The sequence below is a fragment of the Alosa sapidissima genome, chromosome 13 (assembly GCF_018492685.1).
Source record: "Alosa sapidissima isolate fAloSap1 chromosome 13, fAloSap1.pri, whole genome shotgun sequence".
Taxonomy (NCBI): Eukaryota; Metazoa; Chordata; class Actinopteri; order Clupeiformes; family Clupeidae; genus Alosa; species Alosa sapidissima.
The window spans coordinates 5,956,677-5,979,974 of NC_055969.1; the positions used below are offsets into that span (position 1 = coordinate 5,956,677).

General features: G+C 41.6%; 1 protein-coding gene and 1 long non-coding RNA gene across 2 annotated transcripts in view; both read right to left on the reverse strand.

Annotated features, from left to right (window-relative positions):
• Positions 1–7,338, reverse strand: part of LOC121680026 (splicing factor SWAP) — a 91,891-nt gene extending 84,553 nt beyond the window's left edge. Inside the window, 3 exon segments of the mRNA XM_042059168.1 lie at positions 1,859–1,990; positions 5,271–5,434; positions 6,987–7,338. Coding sequence (XP_041915102.1) covers positions 1,859–1,990; positions 5,271–5,434; positions 6,987–7,183 — 493 coding nt within the window. The 5' untranslated portion in view covers positions 7,184–7,338.
• A 12,292-nt stretch (positions 7,339–19,630) lies between these two features.
• Positions 19,631–20,371, reverse strand: LOC121680249. The gene is made up of 3 exons (XR_006021617.1): positions 20,343–20,371; positions 20,014–20,114; positions 19,631–19,701 (listed from the first exon to the last, which is right to left on the reverse strand). It is a non-coding gene; the product is annotated as an uncharacterized LOC121680249 (long non-coding RNA).
• Between the last annotated feature and the right edge of the window lie 2,927 nt (positions 20,372–23,298).

The following is a 23,298-nucleotide window of genomic DNA, read 5'->3' on the forward strand; positions in this document are numbered from 1 at the left end:
TAATCTCTCTCTCTCTCTCTTTTCTCTCCCTCTCTCTCTCTCTTTTCTCTCTCTCTCTCTCTCTCTCTCTGTCCACATCACTCCACCATAGTGACTGCACCGTGGCCTGCAGGAGCTCAATCTGCCCAAATCAGTTTATGAAGAGCACCAACGTGTGGTCAGCCTGGGGCGTCAAGCGCTAACGATCCGGGCCCCTGCTGATGGCGTGGAGGACAAATCACATCGACTACTTACGTTCCGACACCACTCATGGTGAGATGGGCTCCTGCTACGTGTTCACTCAATTCAGACTTTTTAATAAAGTAGCACTAAGGCGTTTTGGTTGAAAACTAGCGAGCTAACTCCCTAAAAGGCATATAAAAAAATACCAACGCCAGTATGTATGTAGCACTGGTGAAAGCCTGCTAACTAGTGTCGTTTGGTACTATAGTTGGTCATGTTATGCTGTGAAAGACATTCCCGTAATGGCAAGGTGGCCTGCGCTTTGGCCTCGGCAAAAGGCTTTCAGATTGATCCTTGTCAAGCTGCATTTAAAAAGCATGGGGCGGTTCACAGCTGGCAATTTGCTCCCGGTCTTGTCGGGTAAAGTACAGGTCTCTCGACAGCTGCGCTGCCAATATCAGGAGCCACGCTGACGGATAACTTTGTTTCCGGAGACTTCTACCGCCACTGGCAAGCTCTGGGCCTTCACTCACCAGCCACTCAATTAGACCAATGACCTCAGGCGCTGAACTCTGGGAGAAAAAACATGTTGATGGTGATTCTGGTGGAGGTCGGTGGGAGGGCGAAGGGACAAATTAACATGATCCAGGTGCGCCTCATAAACATGACAAATAAGCACCGAAACAGACCAGCAGCAATTTCACATCCGTACGGCTCCAGGTGACATTATTGCCTTTTCCACCCAGAATGACTAAGCGGTACAAAAATAAGTCCCACTTTAGTTTTAGCCTGGCTGAGCTGTAGCACAGAAAGCACTGCGATTAAAGCTGTGGGTGAAACACGCACAGCTAGTGCTAACTGGTGCTTTTGGGAAGCAAGAGGCGGATACACGTGATTTCTTTTTGTTATTTTACAGCTATTTGCTTCTAAGAGAGCACCGTAACGCAAGTAGTACTTGCGTGTAACGGCTTGCGGCTGGACAAAAGGAAGAAAGGTTCTCAGCGTTAAGCCTAAGAGCAGAGCCGGCAGTAGTAGTGCAGACGGGAGACGGGAGAGGGAGGGCTGGTGCATGCAGAGCAGAGTGTCTGCTTCTCATTCTGCTCAGGGGGCCCTCCGACACCGCCGCACCTCCCGCCCGCGAGGCATCACAACAGAGGCCAGGCCCGCGCCCGCGCTCCAAGAAGCGCCACTGTGGAAGTATTCGACACACAGAGAGGGCTGGGTGCCTGTCAGGATATCGGTGTGTGGACGTGACAGCCAGAGGAAGGGAGCGAGACTATACTGCTTTGGAAATATTATCTACATAGCAGTTATGGCAGACAGGTTTATAATGCATTACAGCGAGTGTGCGTGTGTGTGCATATGGATGAAGACCTGTGTGTGTGTGTGTGTGTGAAAAGAGAGAGAGCCATAGAGAGAAGAAGAGAGTGAGACAGGGAGAGCGAACTTTGAGAGACAGAAAGAGTGAGAGAAACAGGAGAGGCGGGAGACATGCTTATCTCTGTCTCTAGGCAGACATGGGAGGTTCAGCTGTAACATCTCCCCTGCCCCCCTGTCTCCTCCTCCTCCTCCTGCCTCCATGTCACCTCCTCACCTGTCTGCTCACCTGCCACCCTCTAATCCCCCACGCCTCCAGTGCGAGTTTAAGGGGGGGGTGAGTGCGTGTGTGTGTGAGTGCGTGTGTGTGTCCTCTCACCTGCTTCCTTGTTGGCCTCCTCTTCCTCAGTGGGCTGTGAGGGGTCGTAGTAGTCGGCGCTGTAGCGGTAGCCCACCGCGTTAAACGTACCCTCGTCCGCCAACGCCTCACTCAGCCGCTTGTACTCCTCCTCTGAAAAACACATGACGCACACACATTATTGCGGGCCTGAAGTGTGAGGCAAGCACAGCTGTGTGTGTTATAATCCCTTACTAGGCTAAGTAAACACACACAAGACAAAACAAATAGAAACACAGCTCTTGGACACAACAAAAACATCTCTGTTGAGTGTTTTTTAGATAAATATGAAATAGTTGTTGCTCTCCTAATAACAAAACAATAGTGAATTAGAAGCCTGTTTACACATTCACAACAATTCCATACATACAGCTAGCACAAAGAAAACACATGTTTTATGTATCCTCTTCAAAGCTATTTGAATATTGTATACAACACAGTGTATATTTCTGCTGAGAAAATCCTTGAGACAGAATAACAAAACGGACATTGTTTTATGTAACTAATAGCTAATAAAAGTAATGCTGCTGTTTGACAAATTGTTGTTTTTCCATGAGTCAGGTTAAGTGAAGCATACAATGTCTGACCAGCCTCAGAGAGAATAAACAAACTCAGGCCATCTTTTATAGATAAGCTTTTTGTTTGGGTTGTCACAAGCATCCTCCAAGATAACTTGGCTGAGGAGTCCTTAGGAGTACCTCCGGTACTGCATATTGTTCTTCAATAATAAATGAGAACTCACTTCAGTCGTATAGTATTTACACAATATAGCCTAGTTCCTTTAGTCCAAGGGAGTTTTTAAATGGATTAAACACATTGTGTTACCCCGAAGTCTCTCTTGAGAATAGGACAGTGCCTCTTAATCAGTGATTTATTACCAAGCATCTGAAAATGAAGCAGTGGTCATAGCTTGGTAGTCCCTAAACAGACACCTATTTAAAACAGACACCTATTTAAGACAGGCCCCTGAGTCAGCAAGCTAAGAACAGCAACTGTTGGCAGGCGATACAGATTAGGACAAACTCCAAGGACACATGGACAGGGTTTCCTGACAAAATAAAAACAAAAACAAGCCCGGCAGTAAGAGCTTATAACAACAGGTAGGGCCAATTCTGAAATACTGGAGATTTGCGCTGAACTCTCAGGTGACACTATGCAAAACTGTCACCTGAGAGTAAATATATATATTATAATAAATAATAAATAAATAATAAATAAATAAAACCTGCCAGACAGCATTGGGAGCAGTAGGTGTGCTTGGGATTATTCCCACACAGATGCCTATGCACAGTAATGAATATGGAAGTGGATTATTAAATGTTACCTACTGTTATTTACATTTTCTCCCAGTGGCTATAAGAGCCACCAAGTGGAAATTTCCAACCACTAGCAACTAGGAAAAAGAAAGAAAAAAAACTCTTGAGAGTATGATCCTTTTAGATCCTCTTCACTAGAGACCTTGACAAGGCTATACAGTGGGTGGGAGTGCAGAAGTCTAGAGATACCTTCTCAATATTCCCCTTGCCTGACATGTGTTTGCCTACACAACTGCCAAACACCATTTGGTTTTGACGAGACAGGTCTCTGGACGTATGACTGATGGGCAGTCATGCGAACCGTCCTAGCATCCGCTTCCACTATGACAGGGCCCATTTCAATATCCATCACCATCACCCAAGCGCTGGCACAAGAGCGGTAAGGACGAAACCGCACTTAACATAATCAATATAGCTTATTACGTTTTGCCTGATCTTAATGTAGAGTGATGGCAGCCTGCTGAAGCCAAAAAAGGTTTGAGTATCTATCTGAAGGACAAGCTCCTTGTCTGTGTCTGTCTGTCTCTCTGTGTGTGTGTGTGTGTGTGTGTGTGTGTTCAGTCTTGAGCAGTGGGTTAATGACTATGATGACTGGTGCACAACCCTGCTGCTTAGTGACAGGGACACCATTCATACCCTGCTCTCCACTACGCAGCCATGGTCAGCTGCATTATACAAGATAGGCCATTTAATCACTATGGACCGTTACCCTTCTAATTAAGATCCACTGATAACTGCAGACATCCCTGAACCCATTTACATTTTGCACTCATCACACTTTTGAGACAATAAGAAAGACGAGGTGGCAAATAAATAAACAGAAAGGACTTTCCCTATAGGAGCTAGAGTATTTAAATAAATTAACATGAGGGCAAGTAAGTCTAATCACTGAACTGGCAAAATACCTATGAGTAAGCCAAATGGCTTGTTAAGCTGATCAAGAGGATATAGGCAGGCGCAGTGGGGTTAGCAGAGTTAAGACTGCCTGTACGGGACGTTAAGAGGAACCATGACATGAGCAGGGATGGTGGGTGGTTGGGACTGAATGACACCAAACAGAAATAGGAAAAACATGAATTCCTGACTTATATGTCCTACTCCTCAGCCTATGGAAAAGGGTCAACAAATGTATGCCATCCTAGTCAAAATCTTGTCTGCCGTCATTGGCAAATGTGTTAGAAAAAGAGTGACTTGAAGAGTGCTGGTGCGTATGCATGTGGCAGTCAATGATGTCTCTCTACTAACTTGTTCTGACTCACCCCCTCTTGAATGAAGGCCCCTCACAAATCTCAAAACCTCTTAGAGAAAAACAAGCATCAGTGCTTCACAATTTGCCAAAATAACTTGGCTGTTCAACTATTCATTTTAGTCCCTCATCCAAAAATCTCATCAATAATACTCGTTGTTTTCTACTGAATTGTTTACTTTTGAACAGTATTACTGTTCTTTATTCTGGACATTTTCCATATTGATTGGGTAAAAATGGTAAAAATGCATCTGACCTCAGAGTCCGCCTGTATCACAAAAGAGGAATTGCAACTAAGCTGTTTCAGAAAATATGTTTGAATAAAAGAGAATACATCTCCACATCTGTGAAGAAAACATGCAAGGCTCCATCAGTCCATCTCCTTTATTACTATGACTGAAAGACTGAGAAGATGAACAAAGCAGCAAGGCCATGGGCTTTAATTCAAGGTTCTCTACCATCAAAGTAACTGCTAAACAAATACAACTGAGGAACTCTAGAGAGGTCTTTTGGAGTAACAAGAGGAGTTTCATAGTAATCCTCAAAAACAAGATTTGTCTATACTCTTAATAATTCTTTCGAATCAGTGCTAACACTGTGCAAGCATACAGTATCGCAGCCTCAACATCCACCAGGCTGAGGCCAAAAGTGAAGTGAAGTGAAGTAGAATCTGTGAAAGGGGGTGACTGACACACCTGACTCCTTTGACACCTACATGACCATGAACAGCTCACTTCTAAGATCGTATTTCACCTTCATTTAAAATAACTAGTGTGCCATCGAATGGACAACAAAAACACAACAATTTGCCATCCCTTTTGCTCTAACTCACCTTGTCTGGCCTCCTCTTCTAAGAGGTCTGTGTGAAGAGCCAGGTATCTTTCCTCATCACAAAGGGCTTCAATCCTGGCCTCCTCCTCCGACAGCTGGTAATCGCGGTTCCAGGAGTCAGCGTCATATTCAGAAAGGTCATGCAGGTGACCCCGTCCATCATACCTGCAATGTGAGGGGCATGGTTAGAGTGTGACTGGAAGCCGTCCAAGCGGCCAAGCACACAGAACATACTCACCACTCTGGGTGACCCTATAAAAGAAAAATAAAGGCTTTGGATCTTTGGACAACATGAACAGATGGAAAAAGTGGTAAACAAACAGAAACAAAGCTACTTTCTCCTACATGACGTTTTACTCCTTCAACAATGCAGAGCAAAAACGGTATAAATCCCTGGATGAAGCAAAGGCCAGAAGCCTTACTGGAGCACTTCTTGATGCATACAGACCAACCTGTTCTCCCTCACTCTAAAAACTGGAGTTTGACTGAAATCCAAACTATTGCCCTCACCCATGTCCCTATCCTGAATACAAATAAGAGCAACAAAACAAAACAAGAAGAAACGGCTCACCTCTTACCTTTACATGGTTCAAAAAAACATTCCACCTTGAAACCCTGAACCACTTGAGACAGCTAACATCATTCCGATTTGTGTCTTTTTTTTTTTTATTATTGTTAGAAACAAAAAGAGGTAACATCCACACAAGCCCGAGCACATAAATACCTATCCGCAAGAACCCAAATGGACGAAATTTTCCTGCGTTCGCTCCTTTTTTCCACCTCTCTGTTCCAGTTCTCTTGGAGAGGAGTGCGCAGATGGGGTGGCAAATGGGGGGGCCGGAGGGACCCCTTTAGCCATACTTGCTGAGGAAATAAGGTCTGGTTATGTGATAAGAGAGACACATACATACACATTTGGAACAGGAAACAGCACCGTGCTGATTAAGGTGGCTCAAACAAGACAGTCATTATTGTTAGTTAGCAATATTAAGCCATTCAGACCCATGTCACTGATTTTTAGTTTGAAGTTACCTTTTGATCTCAATGAGGCAAAGCAGGCCAGGTGGGTTCCCCTAACACATATTTGCAAAGATGTTTGACTAATGAAGAGCCACCTTAGTTCACACATAGGCTTCACATCAGTAGTGTCTTTTTGTAAGGGAATTTGCTGTGATTTGCAGCTGAACACGTGTGAACTTTTCAAACCAAAATAAAAACCATCTATTCAAGGAGGCTGTAACCAAAGCAAATTCCTTCCATAAGACAAGATGCACCAGGCCTCCCCTACAGACGACAGTGCAAACACATGTATTAGTGATTGTCTTTTGCAAGTATTTGTGTGGCCAGTGGTTTTGAGGTGTAGAACAACAAATTAGGCCTTGCCCAACTGGCTTAAGCTAACTGTTATGCTAGCAAACAGGTGATAAGCTAGCTACCAAACAAACTATGTCTAGGGGAGGAAGGCTGCATCTTGTCATGTTTGAAATCACTGAAATAACGCTACAGGCTCTTCGTCTTCTTTCAGCTAAAAGCGAAGCGGTGTTAGAGCCCTAGAAGTGGACGCAGTCTCTCTGTCTCTTTGGCTCTGTTTGGGCTAACGTTAGCAAGCTAGCTGCAACATTGGCTACAACCGCGCCTTGCGCAAAGGAAATCCAAGAGGTCACTTCGGAAGGCAAAGTTGGTTAAGTATGTATCCCTGTGAGTTTGTTCAACCGACCTATCAATCATGATGCTCTTGTCTCCCATCCATGGGATAAGGTGTTTGCCCTGTTCGTGGAAGTGAGCCCTCTCATCGTCCCGGAACAGCTTGCAGGCATAGCCAAAAACCAGGAGCTCCGCATACTTGGTGCTTTCACTCTCCTCCTTCACAGGCTTGTTATGATGGTCCTTCTTACTTCCTCCCCGTCGATACATCCCAGTATTTTCGATACTAGAGTATATAACTTTGGAAAATCACTGTATTTAAACGTTATCACCTAAAGTCTTCTCATTTCCACCAAGATAGCACATCTAACTACTCCAGTTTGATTTTTCAAAACTGCAGAGCACACAGGGAACCAACATGGCTGTCTGAGTATAATCATAGTGTTTACTTGAACAGCAGATTCGAGCGTTTTATAATCTGTAAATGTAAAAAATAGCGTGGGTATAAAATATAGAAACATGTATATTTTAAAGACAGGTACAGAATAGTCCTTATTTTAATGGTGAATTTCGGATGAAAGATAAAAATAACGTTTTGGGGCTTGCCCACACTATATACTTTGGTGTTGAATGTGCGATCTTTGGCATGAATATCTCACATACAGAAGCGAAATAATTCATCAACCAATTAACATCAAGTGACACAGTGAATCCAAAAATCCCGTTTTAATCTAAACGTATTTGGTAAAACCTAGGTTTTTATAAAGCTATAGTCAAACCTGAAGAAGACGGTATGAGTCAAACCTTTGGTTAAACGGGAGGGGGAGTTGACTTCACATCTGCCACAGTGGTGTCCAGCTGGTTATTTTTTATTTTTTATGGTAGGCCTAGCCTAGTTGCAAAAAAGCCTATGTCTGTAAGCTATTACCAGATTATTGTCAGTGTTGTTTTTGGTGATGGGGTTCACACAGCACAAGCTGAATTGAATTTCCCCTTGGGGATCAATAAAGTATCTATCTATCTAAGCATCTGTATTGGCTTAAAGGGGTGGTTCAGGATTCGCAGGTTCGCAAGACTGTTTTTAGTGGCAGGCTAGCACATACCGTTGACTTGCGCTAGCCTAGCACCTGCGAACTCTGCAATTAGAACGACTGGATGAAACGTGTTGAAAACGGTCTCCACTGATAAATATCACACTTGCTTACTTGGAAATGAGGTCCTATGTCCAAAATCCTGAACCACCCCTTTAATAATCAAAATCTTTACCATGATATGTCCTTGCTCCACAGATGGTGCATATTGAATTGAATTGTAGCCTATCATTTGGATAGAAATGTGCACTTTGCATGAATGTTCTATTGAAACATAAGCCAGTGAGCTTTTCATACATTTGGAATGGCACAATGCATAGAGAACGCCTGACTGGTTTACTCATGGACTGTATACAATCTATTGGTTTACTGGTTTGAATGAGAAGAAGAGTTATACTTGAAAATACAATTCTGACACTCAATGGTCTTGAGTCTCTAGTCCTCCTTGCCTGTGCCTGTTGAGGTGTCCACAACCATGGCAGCCTTGACAGGGACATCAAGGAGGTGGTCATCCCCCAGCCCCCACCCCCTCACTACCAGTGCAACACTCACCTCCACCATCACAGGCTATCATACCCCCACCATCACTGGATATTGCACCCCTCCCCCACATTGCGACCACGAACAATGAGGTGACAACGACTTCAGTCAACAGCCATCAGACACACAGAACCCAGAAGGACCCTGAACAAACTGATCAACATTTTGGACAATGAAGGGTCATCCACTCCACAGCACTATTGTAAAGCAGAAGAGCCTGATCAGCTGGAGACTTCGCTCACTGCCTTGCACAACAGACAGACTGAGGAAGTCATTTGTCCCCAGGGCCATTGAACTGTTCAGTGCTTCACTTAAGAGAAGAGGAGAGATGGACTTCTCCGCATAGTTTGTCTGCCTCTCCACCCTCTCCATGTTTGTGTACTGTCTGTCCACTAGCCACTTTTTACCACTGTCTTGCTGCTTCACTGTTTGCGTGCTATATTAGCACATATGCATAACCCTTCCCTCCATCCCACAGCCGGATTGTGGCCACACTTATACCTTTACTTATTTTTTATATATATATATAAAACTATAGACAAACTATCTCTCTCTCTCTCTCTCTCTCTCTCTATATATATATATATATATAGTTTTTTTATATTACCTTGCCTACTCTCCATATGTCCATATTTATTTTTTGCTGGTCTCTAGACTTTACTGTTACACTGTTGGACTTACTCATTTGCACCATCACTATGACACTCACTCTTCACAGAGCACCTTACCTTACTATGCACAGAGAATCACAGGCTCAGTCCCTGCCTTAGTCATTGCAAGCGCCTCATGATTAATCACCCACTATGTGGATACTGTTTTTAGACTTGATTTAGATTTAGTGTTATTTAGTATAATGTGTATTTTAGTATATGCTTTATCTTCTTTTGTCCTTATTGCTTAGTTGTGTTTTTTATATTATATACTTTTTATTACTTTTTCTGCTGTTAGTGAATGTTGTGTGTGATGTCTGTATGCTACTGAGACCTTGAATTTCCCCTTGGGGATCAATAAAGTATCTATCTATCTATCTATCTATCTATCTAGTCACACCCATGCCACTGAGTTGCATCAAACAGAGCAGCCTGCCACATTTGATCAAATCTGAAAAGCATTACAAATCTCCTTTTTATTTTTGAGGAAGTGTAACCTGCGATGTGTTTGCCACACGGCTCAGCCCTGCAGTCTCCCAAACTCAAATCTGAAAAATGCAGCACCTAAATGCACACGTACCAACTGGCTACCGTTACACTCAACCTCCAGAACCTCACTCTCAATCCTGGTCACAGCACCAATGCAACCTGCGTCATGTTTACCGCCCGGCTTAGCCCTACACTTGCCCGGACTCAAACATGCAAACTGCAATAAGCCTACCTCGGATCGGGAGTCGAGTATGCTAGCAGTTGAGCTAAAAGCCCAGGCTGGTCTAGCTCTTTCAGTAACATCTCGCATTGTGAGGGAGGTTTACACAAAGTACACTACACAGCTATGTTTTTGCAAAAACAAAAATACTGCATACTATTATGCTATTTATACATTTTCCCAGTGAATTTAATATTACCCTCCTTTAGGTTGCTAACATTAATAAGTACAGGTAACTTTTATTGATATAGCACATTTTTGTATGCAGAGTTCAACCCAAAGCGCTTCACAGGACATTGACACATAAGATGCCGGCGAAACTGCGTAGACGCCAGCATACCCATGACACCAAGACATAAACAAACACATTTAAAAATAGGCTAACAAATGACACACAAAACAAAAGGTGCCGGACGGAGCGGCGTAATCGCCAGCATACCTGTGACACCAAGACATACAAGACAGACAACAAACAAAATTAACAAATAATAAAATACATTTAAAAGGAAAAAAAGAAAATTCCATATTAAATTAGTCCAATTTGTTGTATCTAACTGGCTGAAAAATGTCCAAGGGCATTAGCGTCACTTCCAATAAACTCAAGGCTTTGGATACTGATGTTTCTGATACATTAGGCCTCCTCATAGGCATTGGCTGATTATCATGATGTGTCTAACAATCAAACATATCTTATATTTACTGCCATTGAGTAGTCTATGTGGTGTATTGTTTTAAGGTTCAAGTTTATATAGGCTACTCATCAAAGACGCAACATAATTCCCAGTAATGAAATTCTTAGATCCAGCTCAACTTTCTAGATTAAATAGAGCTAGAAATATATAAATATAGAAATAGAGCTCAGACCAAAGCCTCACACAGATAATAAAATCAGGTTGAATAACGTCTTCATTGTTGTCATTATGTCGTCATTGTTTCAAAAGTCTCCACGATGGAAGCCATTTTCAAAAGGCTGCATTTTCAAGCCCTAAAAAACACTGTTGTTGTTCAAGCCTAAAACACAACAAAGTAGCTCTATTTTTCTGTTCTCACTATCTCTCTCTTTTCACCAAATTGATGTGGACAAGCACTTTAAACACATTTGCCCATGTAGTTAGAGGCCCACTTACCAAGTGAGACCCAAAATAAGGGAATTTCAGTCAGTTTCAGGTGATGGATTTAGTAGGGTACACAGAAATAGGAGCGGATGGGTTTGCTTTGGAACTGTGGCTATAGAACTAGCCTGATTGGATTATCATGCTGTTGTTTTAGTTGAATACATAGTCTGGCAGCCATGGGGTCAGACCTGGTTTTGTCGGTTAAAGTTTTTTTTTTTTGCAGAATCTTGTAGACCAGGGGTATCTCTTTAAGATTTAGGAGGGTGCCCAGTGATATCCCTTGGGCAATTTTGTATATTAACCCTTTCTTGTTCAATGTATTGAATACAAGGTAAGACACTATAGGTGAATAGGGTAAAATAAATAACTAACAGATATCACTATGAAACTTCCCCAGTTGATTACTTACATTAATATGGAAAAAAAATGTATTACAAGTTATCTGAAATTTAATGTTTGAATATGCAAATTAGGCACAATCTAATTATATATGTACTGATTTGCATAAAGTTTAAAAAGAAAAAATCTGAACATTAGATGAAGCAGGGTTCAAAATTACTTTTTCATTGTGTTTACATATTAGATGAAAAGTCTTTTACACAGGAAATTTGTATTACAAGTTTTCTGTAATTTAATGTTTAAATATGAAAAAGCCCAATGTGCCAAAATCATGAAATAGGATATACCTCTAATTTCAAGATGAGTAGGAATACTCATATTAAATGCAAATCAACTCAATTAAAATGTACTAAAATACAATGTTCTGTGTGATAGTTTTTCAGACAGTACATTCAAATTTGGACAATTTAACCCTTTACTAAGTGAATTAATGAATTTCTATATTTCAGATAATGCCAGGCAGGGAGCCATGGGGTCAGACCTGGTTTTGTGGGTTATTTATTTATTCATTTTTGCTTACACTTGTTGACTTGGGGTGGCTCTTTAATATTTAGGAGGGTGCCCAGTGTGATATCCCTTGGGCAATGTCCTACATTAACCATTAAAGCCATATGTGCCGAAATCATGAAGAAAAAAAAAAAGCAAATAATCAACTCAAATAGAATGTACTAAAATACAGTTTGCAGTGTGATAGTTATTCAGACAATACTTGCATTCAAATTGGGAAAATGTAACCCTTTTCTATGTCAAATAATGAATTTATAATTTCAGATATTGCCTGTAATAATTCTGAATATGTACACTTTTCCTAGTATTAGTTCTGATAATTGTCCAGTTCTGGCTCATCCTACCCTAAAACATGCAGAGAATATTGTGCAAGGCACCATTAACCTGGCAACTGAATCTGTTAGAGCTACAAGGATTTTCACTCTTGCAGCCACATCTGATCATCTCCAAAATGTAGTTTGGTGCAAGTTTGACATTTTCTGGTAGACTGGTTGGGCTTAGTAACGAATCAATGAATCTTTCTTCAAATGGCAGTTGAATTTCCAACTGAAGTATTCCTTCGCTTCAGGCTCCATATACTTCAATAGCCTACAAATGAATATTATCTTTTTGAATGACGAGTTTATGCTCTGAGCATAGACTACTACTGCAATAAAGAATAAAAATAAATGTATATTTTATACATAGGATTAGAACAGTAGAACAGACACCCTGTAAAAATCAGCTAAAAGAGGGCAGTTTAGGCTAACAGTAATCATTTACATAGCATACATGCAGTAAGTCCTTCCACTCAGCAGCCATATTGTAGCACTTTTTGGGCACTTATCGGGCATCTATTTCGGCGTGCGCAATACTTCACAACACCAACCTTGCTCCAGCAGTGAGATCACAACACATGAAAGGGGTCGCATATGTGTACAACTGCCATATTGGTGTTACAAACTAACCCCATGCATTTCTATGGAGGATTTTTTGAGTGTTGTGACTCCTCATTAGAAAGTCTCTGGTAAACCTCCATCCACACCTAAGAGACGTGCTATTGAGAGATGCTAGCACGTAGCACCCGTGGATTAGTTCCCTCTCCCACTCTGAGAATGAAATCGGCACTTCAGAAGCACCTACATACACCAAACTTTCCAGTCTTATACCTAACTATATTTAGAAGGCTTCTACAGAGGGGTTTGTTGATATGTTATTCCTAGCCTTTTTATATTACATTTTATTCCTAAAAACATGGCGAAAATGTATTTTTTTAAAGGCTATTGGCAGTATTTTCTGATTTACGGAATAAATAAAAGAGATATCTAAAATTCCCTGTGTAAAAGACTTTTCATCTAATATGTCAACACAATGAAAAAGTAATTTTGAACCTGGCATCATCCAATGTTCCGATTTAGTTTTTTTTTTGCAAATCAGCACATATTTAATTAGATTATGCTTAATTTGCATATTTAAACTTTATATTACAGATAACTTGTAATACATTTATTTTCCATATTAATGTAAGTAATCAACTGAGAAAGTTTCATAGTGATATCTGCTAGTTAATTTTTTTACCCTATTCACCTGTGGTGCCTCGCCTTATATTCAACACATTGGACAAGAAAGGCTTAATATCGAGAATTGCCCAAGGGATATCACCGGGCATCCTCTCTAATCTTATTGAGTTACCCCTTGACAGCAAGAAACAGCAAAAAAAAAAACTTTAACCGACAAAACCAGGTTCACCTAAAGTATGGCATTTGGCTGCCGGACTAATGTAACACTGAAGGAAGTACACAGCCTCAGTGAACAAAATGTGCCATTATCTTCCAGTATCTTCCAGATATCAACGTTTACTTTCTTAATTGAGTTGTGATAATTTATGATCCTAAAATTCTCATACCATTCTGTCATCCAGTAAAATAAATTTCTTCATTATTAATTCACCTATTTGACATTTCTGTGTAGCTACTTGTCTGTCCTCTGATTAGACACATGCATGGCAATTGGACCGAAAGGTCAGAGTGACAGGAGGCCTATGGGGGCCACTGTAGGAAATGTCAAGTGCAGGTTTTTTCTTCTTCTGGGAGGGTATTAAATTTGCAAAATCATTCTAGCAAGAGAAATAGCTAAATGCAATTTCAGCAGCTCATCACTATGCCACCAATGTCATTTTCACTGGGTGTTAGCAAAATAACAAATCAGTTAGCAAGAGAACAAATCAACCACAGTTATTTCAGTATCAAAGAGACAAAATGAGATAGTGAGAGGGCAAGAGAACTATTTTAAATCACTTCCACTCACACACGCACGCACGCACACACACACACACACACACACACACGCACACACACACACACCTACTTATTCAACATTTTGTTTATGATTTATGATTTCATTACATAGCCTTGCATTGAAACCTTCATTATTCACTCCGTTCCATTATGGACAATTTGGTTCTCAACCAAAAGGTAGAGAAGGTCCCTAAGGTATCCTTAGAGTGAGGGCTCGGAAGTGAGACTTGGATTCACTTTGTAAAAATGGAAGACCTTTATTTGAGTGCCTTTTTTATCAGCTCTAAGAGCTTGCAATTAATCACCCATGCTTGCCTTCATGAACACCAATATTGAAGTTCTGGGATGTTGGGGTGGAGGTTTGTCACTTGCCATCAACCACAAGGGGCTAAGTGTCACAAATCTCATATTGGATCATTTTGATGTTGACACTGACAATATGATCAAATGTGTCCAGTAATGCATTGTTCATGCCCCATGCCAGGCCCAAGGGCCTGAACTCTCAGACTTGCTCATAAATCCTCCAGCTGCCTTTAAAATGGAAATATATGAAACATGCTTTTACCTCATCCGATGTGTGGCTAGATAATTACAGCATGCCTGCTGGTGGTGAGCAAAGTTGGTCAGGCTGAGCCTGTACACTACTCTTACTGGAGAGATACGATGATTACATTTGTGCCTCTTGTGTGTGTGTGTGTGTGTGTGTGTGTGTGTGTGTGTGTGTGTGTGTGTGTGTGTGAGAAAAAGTCCTGCTGAGCAATTAAGCCAGTTGCAGCTACTACATGCTCCCAATAACTCAACCCATCATCTCTGAGGACATGCTGTGTGATGGAGAAAAATGTACGAAATTGCTAGATCTGGAAATCACATTTCCATCATGAATGATTGAATAAATGAGGCTGCCAAAGAAATCCCTGTAGCCAGCTGCTTGTCTAACTCCATGTAATTTACCAAAAAATTGTGTTAGTTTCATGTTCTGTAAATGCAGAGAAACTTGTTCTACATGGCTGGCACTGAGGGCACCATTAGGCTCGATGGTGATATTTCATGGGGAATGCATTGAAGGACTTGGCAATTAGACAGTGTTGTGACACAGACAAGGAGGACGGCAGCAGTCGTGCCAGCTGCAACCAAATGACAGCCATAAATAATAATCAATAAGAGTAAATGGGAGCTGCTCGCGGCATACGGTGTTAACATGCAAAGAGTATTCTTCATCACAGACAGCGCCCTCAGCAACCCCGAGGAGCGCGTGTGAACCGGTGTCTTCCATCTGTCCGTCATTCATTTATTTGTGTTGTTTTTTTCATTCTCTCTCTCTCTCTCTCTCTCTCTCTCTCTCTCTCTCTCTCTCTCTCTCTCTATGTCCATGATTTTATCAATTTTAGACCTTGCCTTCTATTCAGTCAACATGAGCTAGCTTCTTCTTGATTATCTGTTTTCTTATTGCCTCCTCAACCCTGATTTCTTTTGTTCCCTATGTCTGTCTGTCTGTCTCTCTTTTTTGTCTCTTTCTCTCCTCCACCCCTCTGTCTCTGCATTTCTTTCCCCCGCTTCCTTATCTTTTTCTCCTTCTGCCTGCCCCCTGTGAAAGCCATGCTTTTCTCACCTCCGAGCCCCCTACTGTTCTCTGCCCTCCTTCTCACCGCTGAAACAACGACACATGGGATATGACACGGTCCTTCCTTCCCAAGGGCGTTGAGCACAGCGACTGGAAACCAGATTAAGGTGTCTCTGATAGTATCACATTTGAAAAGACAGAGTAGATAAGGCTTTTGGATGATAAATAGCCGCTCGCTGCCGTGGCAGATGGAACCGGCGGTCAGACATGGACCCCTGGCCCTCAGTAGATGTTCCGTTTGCTTGGCTGCGCTCCCTGAATCTAATTATGCACTGTGCACCTCTTCTGGTTCTGTCAGGACTCAAGCCTCAATGCTTCCTTACAGCTAAATGGGTAATTGTAACACAACATTGTGTTGGCTAAGCAGGGGCTTTTACTGCAGTGCTGATGAGGCGACGAGAGGCCAATTCCCGAGATGTGCTTATGTCTGTCCGTGGAAGACCAGCAAAGCTTGAAATGTTGTACAGAGATGGGAAAAAATGTGGAGACACCCAACCACTGTTCTCATTTCTGAAGAAAACATTTTAATTTTTGACAAATGTAAGACCTTTACATAACAAGTCAATGGCAGATGGAGACAGGTGTGATAAATGTATTCAATGAAGAGACACATCTTTTTTCTTCAACAATCAATCCAACATGTTTCAGTAGTTAGATCGAGACCAAGACAAAGGCTTGTGTCCTCGAAGTCAGACAGAAGTCAGACAGTCTAAATATATTTGCTTTTGATAAAAAAAATTCACTGCTGAAACATAGCGACCATGATGTTGAACTTTAATCGACAGGCACCCTTTATGTAAGCATGTCTTTCCACCCCTTCATATAACCCTCCTGTTGTGTTCGCGGTCAAATGTGACTGATTGACACTTCTTTTCTCTCAAAAATATTGTTAAGTTATTCTGAGGCTCCATGACTTTGTTAACACAGGGCATCTGAACACACAAAACAAATTTTTATAATTTTTATAACAATTTGAGTGTTTTATTTAACTTTAGAACACCCATGTGTATTCCTGGTCAAAAATGACCGGCTATTAGAAATTAATGGGTTAGAAAATGATCAGTGTATAAAACTGCGTCCCGGCACATACTTATTGATCAGGACTGTATCAGGACTGTATTGAGGACTGTATGTGTGCTTATGTACATTAAAACACACACTCAAACACACCCTGACTCCCCCTCTTTGCTTCTATGCCAGCCCCCACTGGAACCATTCTCCAATAGAATCTTCCCCTTTTTGACTTGCATGAGCTCAGGTCAATGAGGCCTGCAGGCCATAATTAGCAAATGGAAGTTCACATCTGGTTATATCTAATAGAACAAAAGTTGATACAAAGGTCTATCACAACATTAGATGATAATATATGTGTTACTATGGATAACAAGTTATAATGCAGCGGCCATTTTTGACCGGGGACACAAAACTAGTTAACATGAAACGAATACAACATGAGGGATAAGCATGTCTTTCCAGCAGTATAAACTGTACCCAGTAGGATTTCTCTACCTCTCTAAAACGTTACACAACACACTTATACACCAAGTTTAATGCTTTAACGGAGTTGCGCAATAGAAAAGGCAAGGTCACATTTGCTGCTTGAGGAAAATCAAATAAAACCTTGAGTTCAGGTACACGTTAGAGACGACCACGCCAAAGTGAGCCAGCGCATCAGCTCAGCTGCTAGGTGCATGTCAACAGTGTGCCCTCCGAAAAGATGCTCCTGCGTTGAGCCTCGCTGTTTACCCAGCACAAGCAGCGAGGAGATTAATCATGCTGCTGCAAGGCCTGCAATCTCATTATGCTGGTTAAGCCACAGCTACTGGATGCTTACTGTTAATTAGCCCTCAGCACTTTCTGCTCATGATGCTAATTAATGACGTACGGAATGAGGGAGAAGGTGTAGAAAAGCGATAGAGACACAGCAGCAATCACTTGAATGAAATTACAGCAAAACCCATAGAACTGCTCTTGAGTTGTTGATTTCACCTGTAACATTATCTGCTTGATTATACAGTCAACAAAAGATAGCTAGGCTTATGCAGCATGACTCTCCAGTTAAACATACTGCACTGGAAGTGCAATTAAGTATACCCTGTTAGAATCTTGGGTGAAAAAAAGGTAGGCTAATGAACTAGTAGCTGGAAATACCAGTTGTTAAGGGTTGTATTTAAAGTCGGAGGATAGGTGGCAAGATAAATTATACCCTGCAAACAGATAGCATGCCCACATCACAGACACAGCTAGTTCCGAAGATGGCATCCAACCAGCATCTACTGTTTGCATTGTTGATGTTAGGAACATGATTGTACTAATTTGATGACCTGACCCTAATCACCAGTAAAATTACTATATGTTTTAATGTATTGAATAAGGACATGCTCCATACACCAGCCCAGAAAAGTACAGTTTCATCCATGCTAAATTATTTACAGAATATTTCTATACGACAATGCACCTATCTGTTGATTCAAGCCTTCATTTGCCATACTAGCTTGGATCTGCAGGACAAGGAAGGCCACCAACTTTGTCAAGTGTGTGTGTGTGTGTGTGTGTGTGTGTGTGTGTGTGTGTGGGTCCTCTTGCATTCTACAGAGGAAGTTCACAAATGGGAATTAGAGGGCAGTGAAGGAGAAAATGAACATCCATTATCTTTCAAGTCAGCCCCTGTCCAGGAGCTTCCCAATTAATGGCAGAAGAACTGGAATGGCCTTAAATGGCCCGCAGAGAGGGAGAGGGAGTCGATGTAATTTTTCAGGTGCTAGTGCTACTGAAACAACTTTATAATGTATATGTTTGAAAAAGTGTTTAAGAGTTTGACTGCCATTGACGGGATGTTAAAAGATGGATCGCTGACGTCGTTTCAACGAGGCTCATATTTCTTTGTGGATAGAAGCCATCTCCATCCAGCCAAATATAACATTGACTTTGAAATCAGACCTCGACTGTATTGACAGAAGTAAAAGATTGGTCTCCTTTCACCGGTTCCACAAACTGAGCGGGAGTGGCTGGGCGAGAGAGTACATGAGTGGAAATCTATAACCTTGATGATATTATTCTTCTCAAGACACTGAGTCACTGGAGGGACATAGGTGAAGCCGAACTCTTGTCTTATTAAAAGACTTAAATCTAAATCTGTGTTTTATTGATGTGTATCTCAATACTGCTGCCTATACATATTTATGTGAAACTTACCACACAAATGGTGCAGCATTGTACTGAGCTGTTTGAAAACATGCGGCTGAAATGTAAATAGTGTCTCAGGGGCCGGTGCAGGCTGCTGAACCGCTCCAAAAATGTTAGCATATTGTCATTTCTTTTGTTGATTGAATGTGGAGAACAGGAGAAGTATTGCATACAATTAAACATTTTTAGATTATATATATGTTTTTTAAATGATATTGCCCATGTCTATATATCACTATATTGTGCAGTATATGTGCAGTTTATATTGAAAAAGCTTTTGGAGTACCATTGGAGAGTCTCATGGCAGATAAGGAAGAGGTTGAGTTTGGGAGTCCTCTCAAGTCCTAGACTTTGCCAAGCTTTCCTCATCTTGTCTTGCCCTGTTGAATGAAATGATAATAATATAAAAAATGACTACATTAATCCACCTGTCAATAGCTTACTTGCATGGTGAGTAAGCCATTTGCATCACTCTCAATGTCTTAACATGCATTGTACACACCATTAACACTCCACAAATACGAGTAAATGGATGGAGTTAAATGAAGTCACTTTCCCTACTGACTGAGTGACTGGGGGTGTTTTGATCTGTCAGGCTGTGAGTCAGTTCAGTGTGAATAGTACCTGATAGGTAAAGCAGTCTCTCTGATGGGTCCTCCCTTCCCACACGTGGAACTTCAAACGGCCCCATGGTCTGTCAAAGAGGGATAGGGTAGCAGTTGGAGTGTGGGTGTCACTTCAGTTCAAATGGGTTTCCCAATGAAATTCCCAATGAAAAGGGATTGCAAAAAAAGCTTCTCTGATTCTACTGTTAAAATGTTTTTATAAGCCCATTTTATGTCCTCTTGAATTGTATAGGTTTTGAAGCACACACACAACATATTTTAGTCATCTGACATCAACCGTTAAGGCTAAAATCTCACTAAATAGCTATGTAATTTCTCTAAATTCTTATTTTTCAGAAATGCAGGCTATTTATTTTCAAATATAAAAACATGTTTCTTACCTCAAGAGGGACTCCGGAAATTCTCATGTTGAAGTCAGACTACCAGCTCCCCTCTAACATCCTGCATTTTAATGCCGCGAGCCTCCCTCGGCAGTGTCTCCCTTAAAGGAAGGTGAGCGGCGGTACATTATTGCCTTGATCTACCACCCCCCATGTACCTTGGAGGTGGTTCGCACTTCAAATACAGAGCATTAATTATGCAGCGTGTAGGCTTTCATCAGAGTCAGGGTGCATTTGTCCGTCAGGACCTCCAATTAACGGGGAACATTAAACAAGCGAGAGACGTGCGCCAGCAAGTGCACGTGTTACATCAAATTCATTCCTCCCACCTTTGAAAGTTTCTCTCGTCTCGTTCTCCATGCTCTCCCTTTCAAAGGCCCCGGCTAAAATATTTCAATGTATTCCCGACACGCTTTGCTATGATAATATAATACATTTGTCACACATTTGTTCTGAATGGAAGTACAATAAGCATGTGCCCTTGACCAGGTTCAATTTAGATGGCCGTGACACTCAATTATTAAAGTTAAAGTCTCATAATATCTTTTCATTCTCTGGGGATTTCGCTGTATTAATGTCTTAAAGGCATCCTCACAACCATGAACCATAAAAGGACAAAATTGCCCTGTGGTCATCATTTGCTATCTCATGGATACTTTATTTTAGAGATTTTGTAGTTTGTGTTTTTTTTTTCTTTTTCCTTTGCATAGTTTGGCCCAGAAGACCCTGGGGCCTGCACAAGGTATCGTCTAATCACCTTTCCTACTCCAGCTCTCACCTGTTTGGTCTCGACTCTCTACTCTTGTTTTTGGAGGGTGTTTAACATTCTGAAAAAAAAAGAATATCAAATGGAATGGTTTGACTAGATGGACACACTATTGATGTCTGGTAATATTAATATTTTATTCGACGCTCTGCAAATGATAATCAGCTGAAGATATCAGAGCTCTTTGTGTGTCTATGTGTGTGTGTGCGCGCGCTTTGCATCTTAAGCCTGGAGTGTTCATTCAACACCCTTTCTAAATTCTATTTAAGTTGCAACACTGTTAGATTTAAAGGTGAGCAGCCGCCTAATGCAAGACGGAGCAATGCTGCTGCTCCTTTTAAGACGCGCCAGTGGGGCTGTTTGATGATCCTTTTCATGCCTGGCGTATAGGCACTGTCGTGTTCGCCCGCTGTCTCTTTAAAGCCCCATTTCTAAATGGAAAGTGAACGTCTTACATAACACGGCACCGTATTATTCCGCTAGGCCCTCACCGCTGTGCAGTTATTAAGGTTCCTCTTTTTGTTTGTTAGCAGAACAGAGGAGTGACAGCCTGTTGGGAGTTGGAAGACGAATGGAGTGGCTGCTAAGGAGACGAAGAACAACAACAACATCCAAAAAGCAAACATAAAAGGCCCCTCTTTGATTCGCTGCCTCTTATTCGCATGATTCCTTGTCCTCTCGTAAGCAGACGTATTTCTTGCATTGCGATCCTCTTTCAAGACAAACATGGACTACCTTTTTAACAGTTTGGACGTTCCTCTTCGGGGCAAATGTGTTACTTTGGGGTACACGTGGGTATAACATGAGAGTTATATGCTCAGTACTGCATACTATAACGCACTGCAATTGTACAAGGCGGTTCTTCTTTGTGTCTCTGATGACTGTGGACATTGTCATCATGATTCATGACCTGCCCCACTCAATGGCTGTATATCATTGGCACTACCCAAACAAACTTGTCTGTAATTTATGACAATTTAGCCCTGTCCAATTTAGATCAGTCTGATACGTCAGTTTTCAAAGATAAACTCTTACTGAGGTTGGGACCAACTGCTTCACGCTTATCTTATATTGCAGAAAACAAAGTGTTTTCAGACAGAGAGAGAGAGATATGGGTAAGCAAGGAACTTATTTCCCAGGGTGCTTCAGAAGACACGTAAAGTTGCCGGTGTGGAAAAGGGGAAAAGATGGGAGCTCGACAGCAGACACATTTGAGACACTCAAGAGTGTCTCTTTCTCTCTCTCTCTCTCCCTCCCTCCCTGTCTCTGTCTCGATCTGTTCTCAGATCTGTTTCTTTTGTCCACTGGGTTTCAGCAGGGGGGACTGAATGTTTATCAGTGTTTGTGTTTATTCAATGAAGGACCCCAGGGCTCGTCTGCAGGGGTTGGACTGCTTGAAACGCAATCATCTGCCATGGCTAATGAGGACCTGGCAGTGTTGGGGAGAGGAAAAGAGCGTGTGCTAAGAGAGGAAAAAGTGTGTGTGGTATACATGCTCAAGCAGGCATCATCAAGTGCAAATGAGGACGCTCAGAGGCTCTGATGGTTATTATGATTGCCAGTTTGAAGTGTCTGGCATCAATGGTAGGCCACAATGGAATGGAATGTCTTGAGTGTCTTTGTGTTTATATGTATGTATGAGTGTGTGTGTCTGTGTGTGTGTGTGAGTCTGTGTGCGCACATGCAGACACACAAGAGACAGAAAGCATTAACTACAGACTCTTTTCCCTTATTTTATGGCACTGGGGAAATGTTGCCTGTGTGTTATTGAGATGATGCGGGGGATGATCCAAGAGTGCTAATGAGCTCAGAGTGACTCTCACTGATCCCAGATCAGACAGTCCACGCGTTAAAGGACAGAGCACTCGCCGGCGGCCCTGGCAGCTGGTGTCTCCCCTTCTTTTTTCAGACTTCCCTTCCTTTCTCTTTTCTCTCTACAGAGAAATCTTCAGAAAAGCACTAAGTTCTGGACCAATGTCAAAGTTTGCCAAACCAAAGGTTACCTTGATGCCTGGGTGTCTCGCCAAAAACTTCAGATATGTGTCTTAAAGAAGCTGACAAACTGAACAAATCTTCAGATATTTGTCTTCAAGAACTTAACAAACTTCTGATGAATAACGTAATGCACACATGCTCTGTGAAGAGTCCATTTCTAAAAGAAAACAGAAAGTCATTCCTCATTCATCCGTGTCGTTTTGCCGTGAAGAGTTGATATTTGCTTTCCTGCTGCCTCCGGGAAAACAAGATAGGTAAAAAAAAAACATTTTAAGTTTTATTGGAACATGTTTATGAGTTCTCCTGTGAATACATGTGCTTGAGTGTTTGTGTGTTTCTCTCTCTCTCACATTCAGGGCCAGATGTACTAACGCTTTTGTACGGAGCCCTAGAGGTGTCATCGCAAAATGTTTTGCATGTTGAGAGAATGTGCGCTCGTTTTACTAAATTGTGCTCTCGTTTAACTAAATTGTGCTCTCATTTAACTATATTGTGCACTCGTTTTACTAAATCGTACGCTCGTT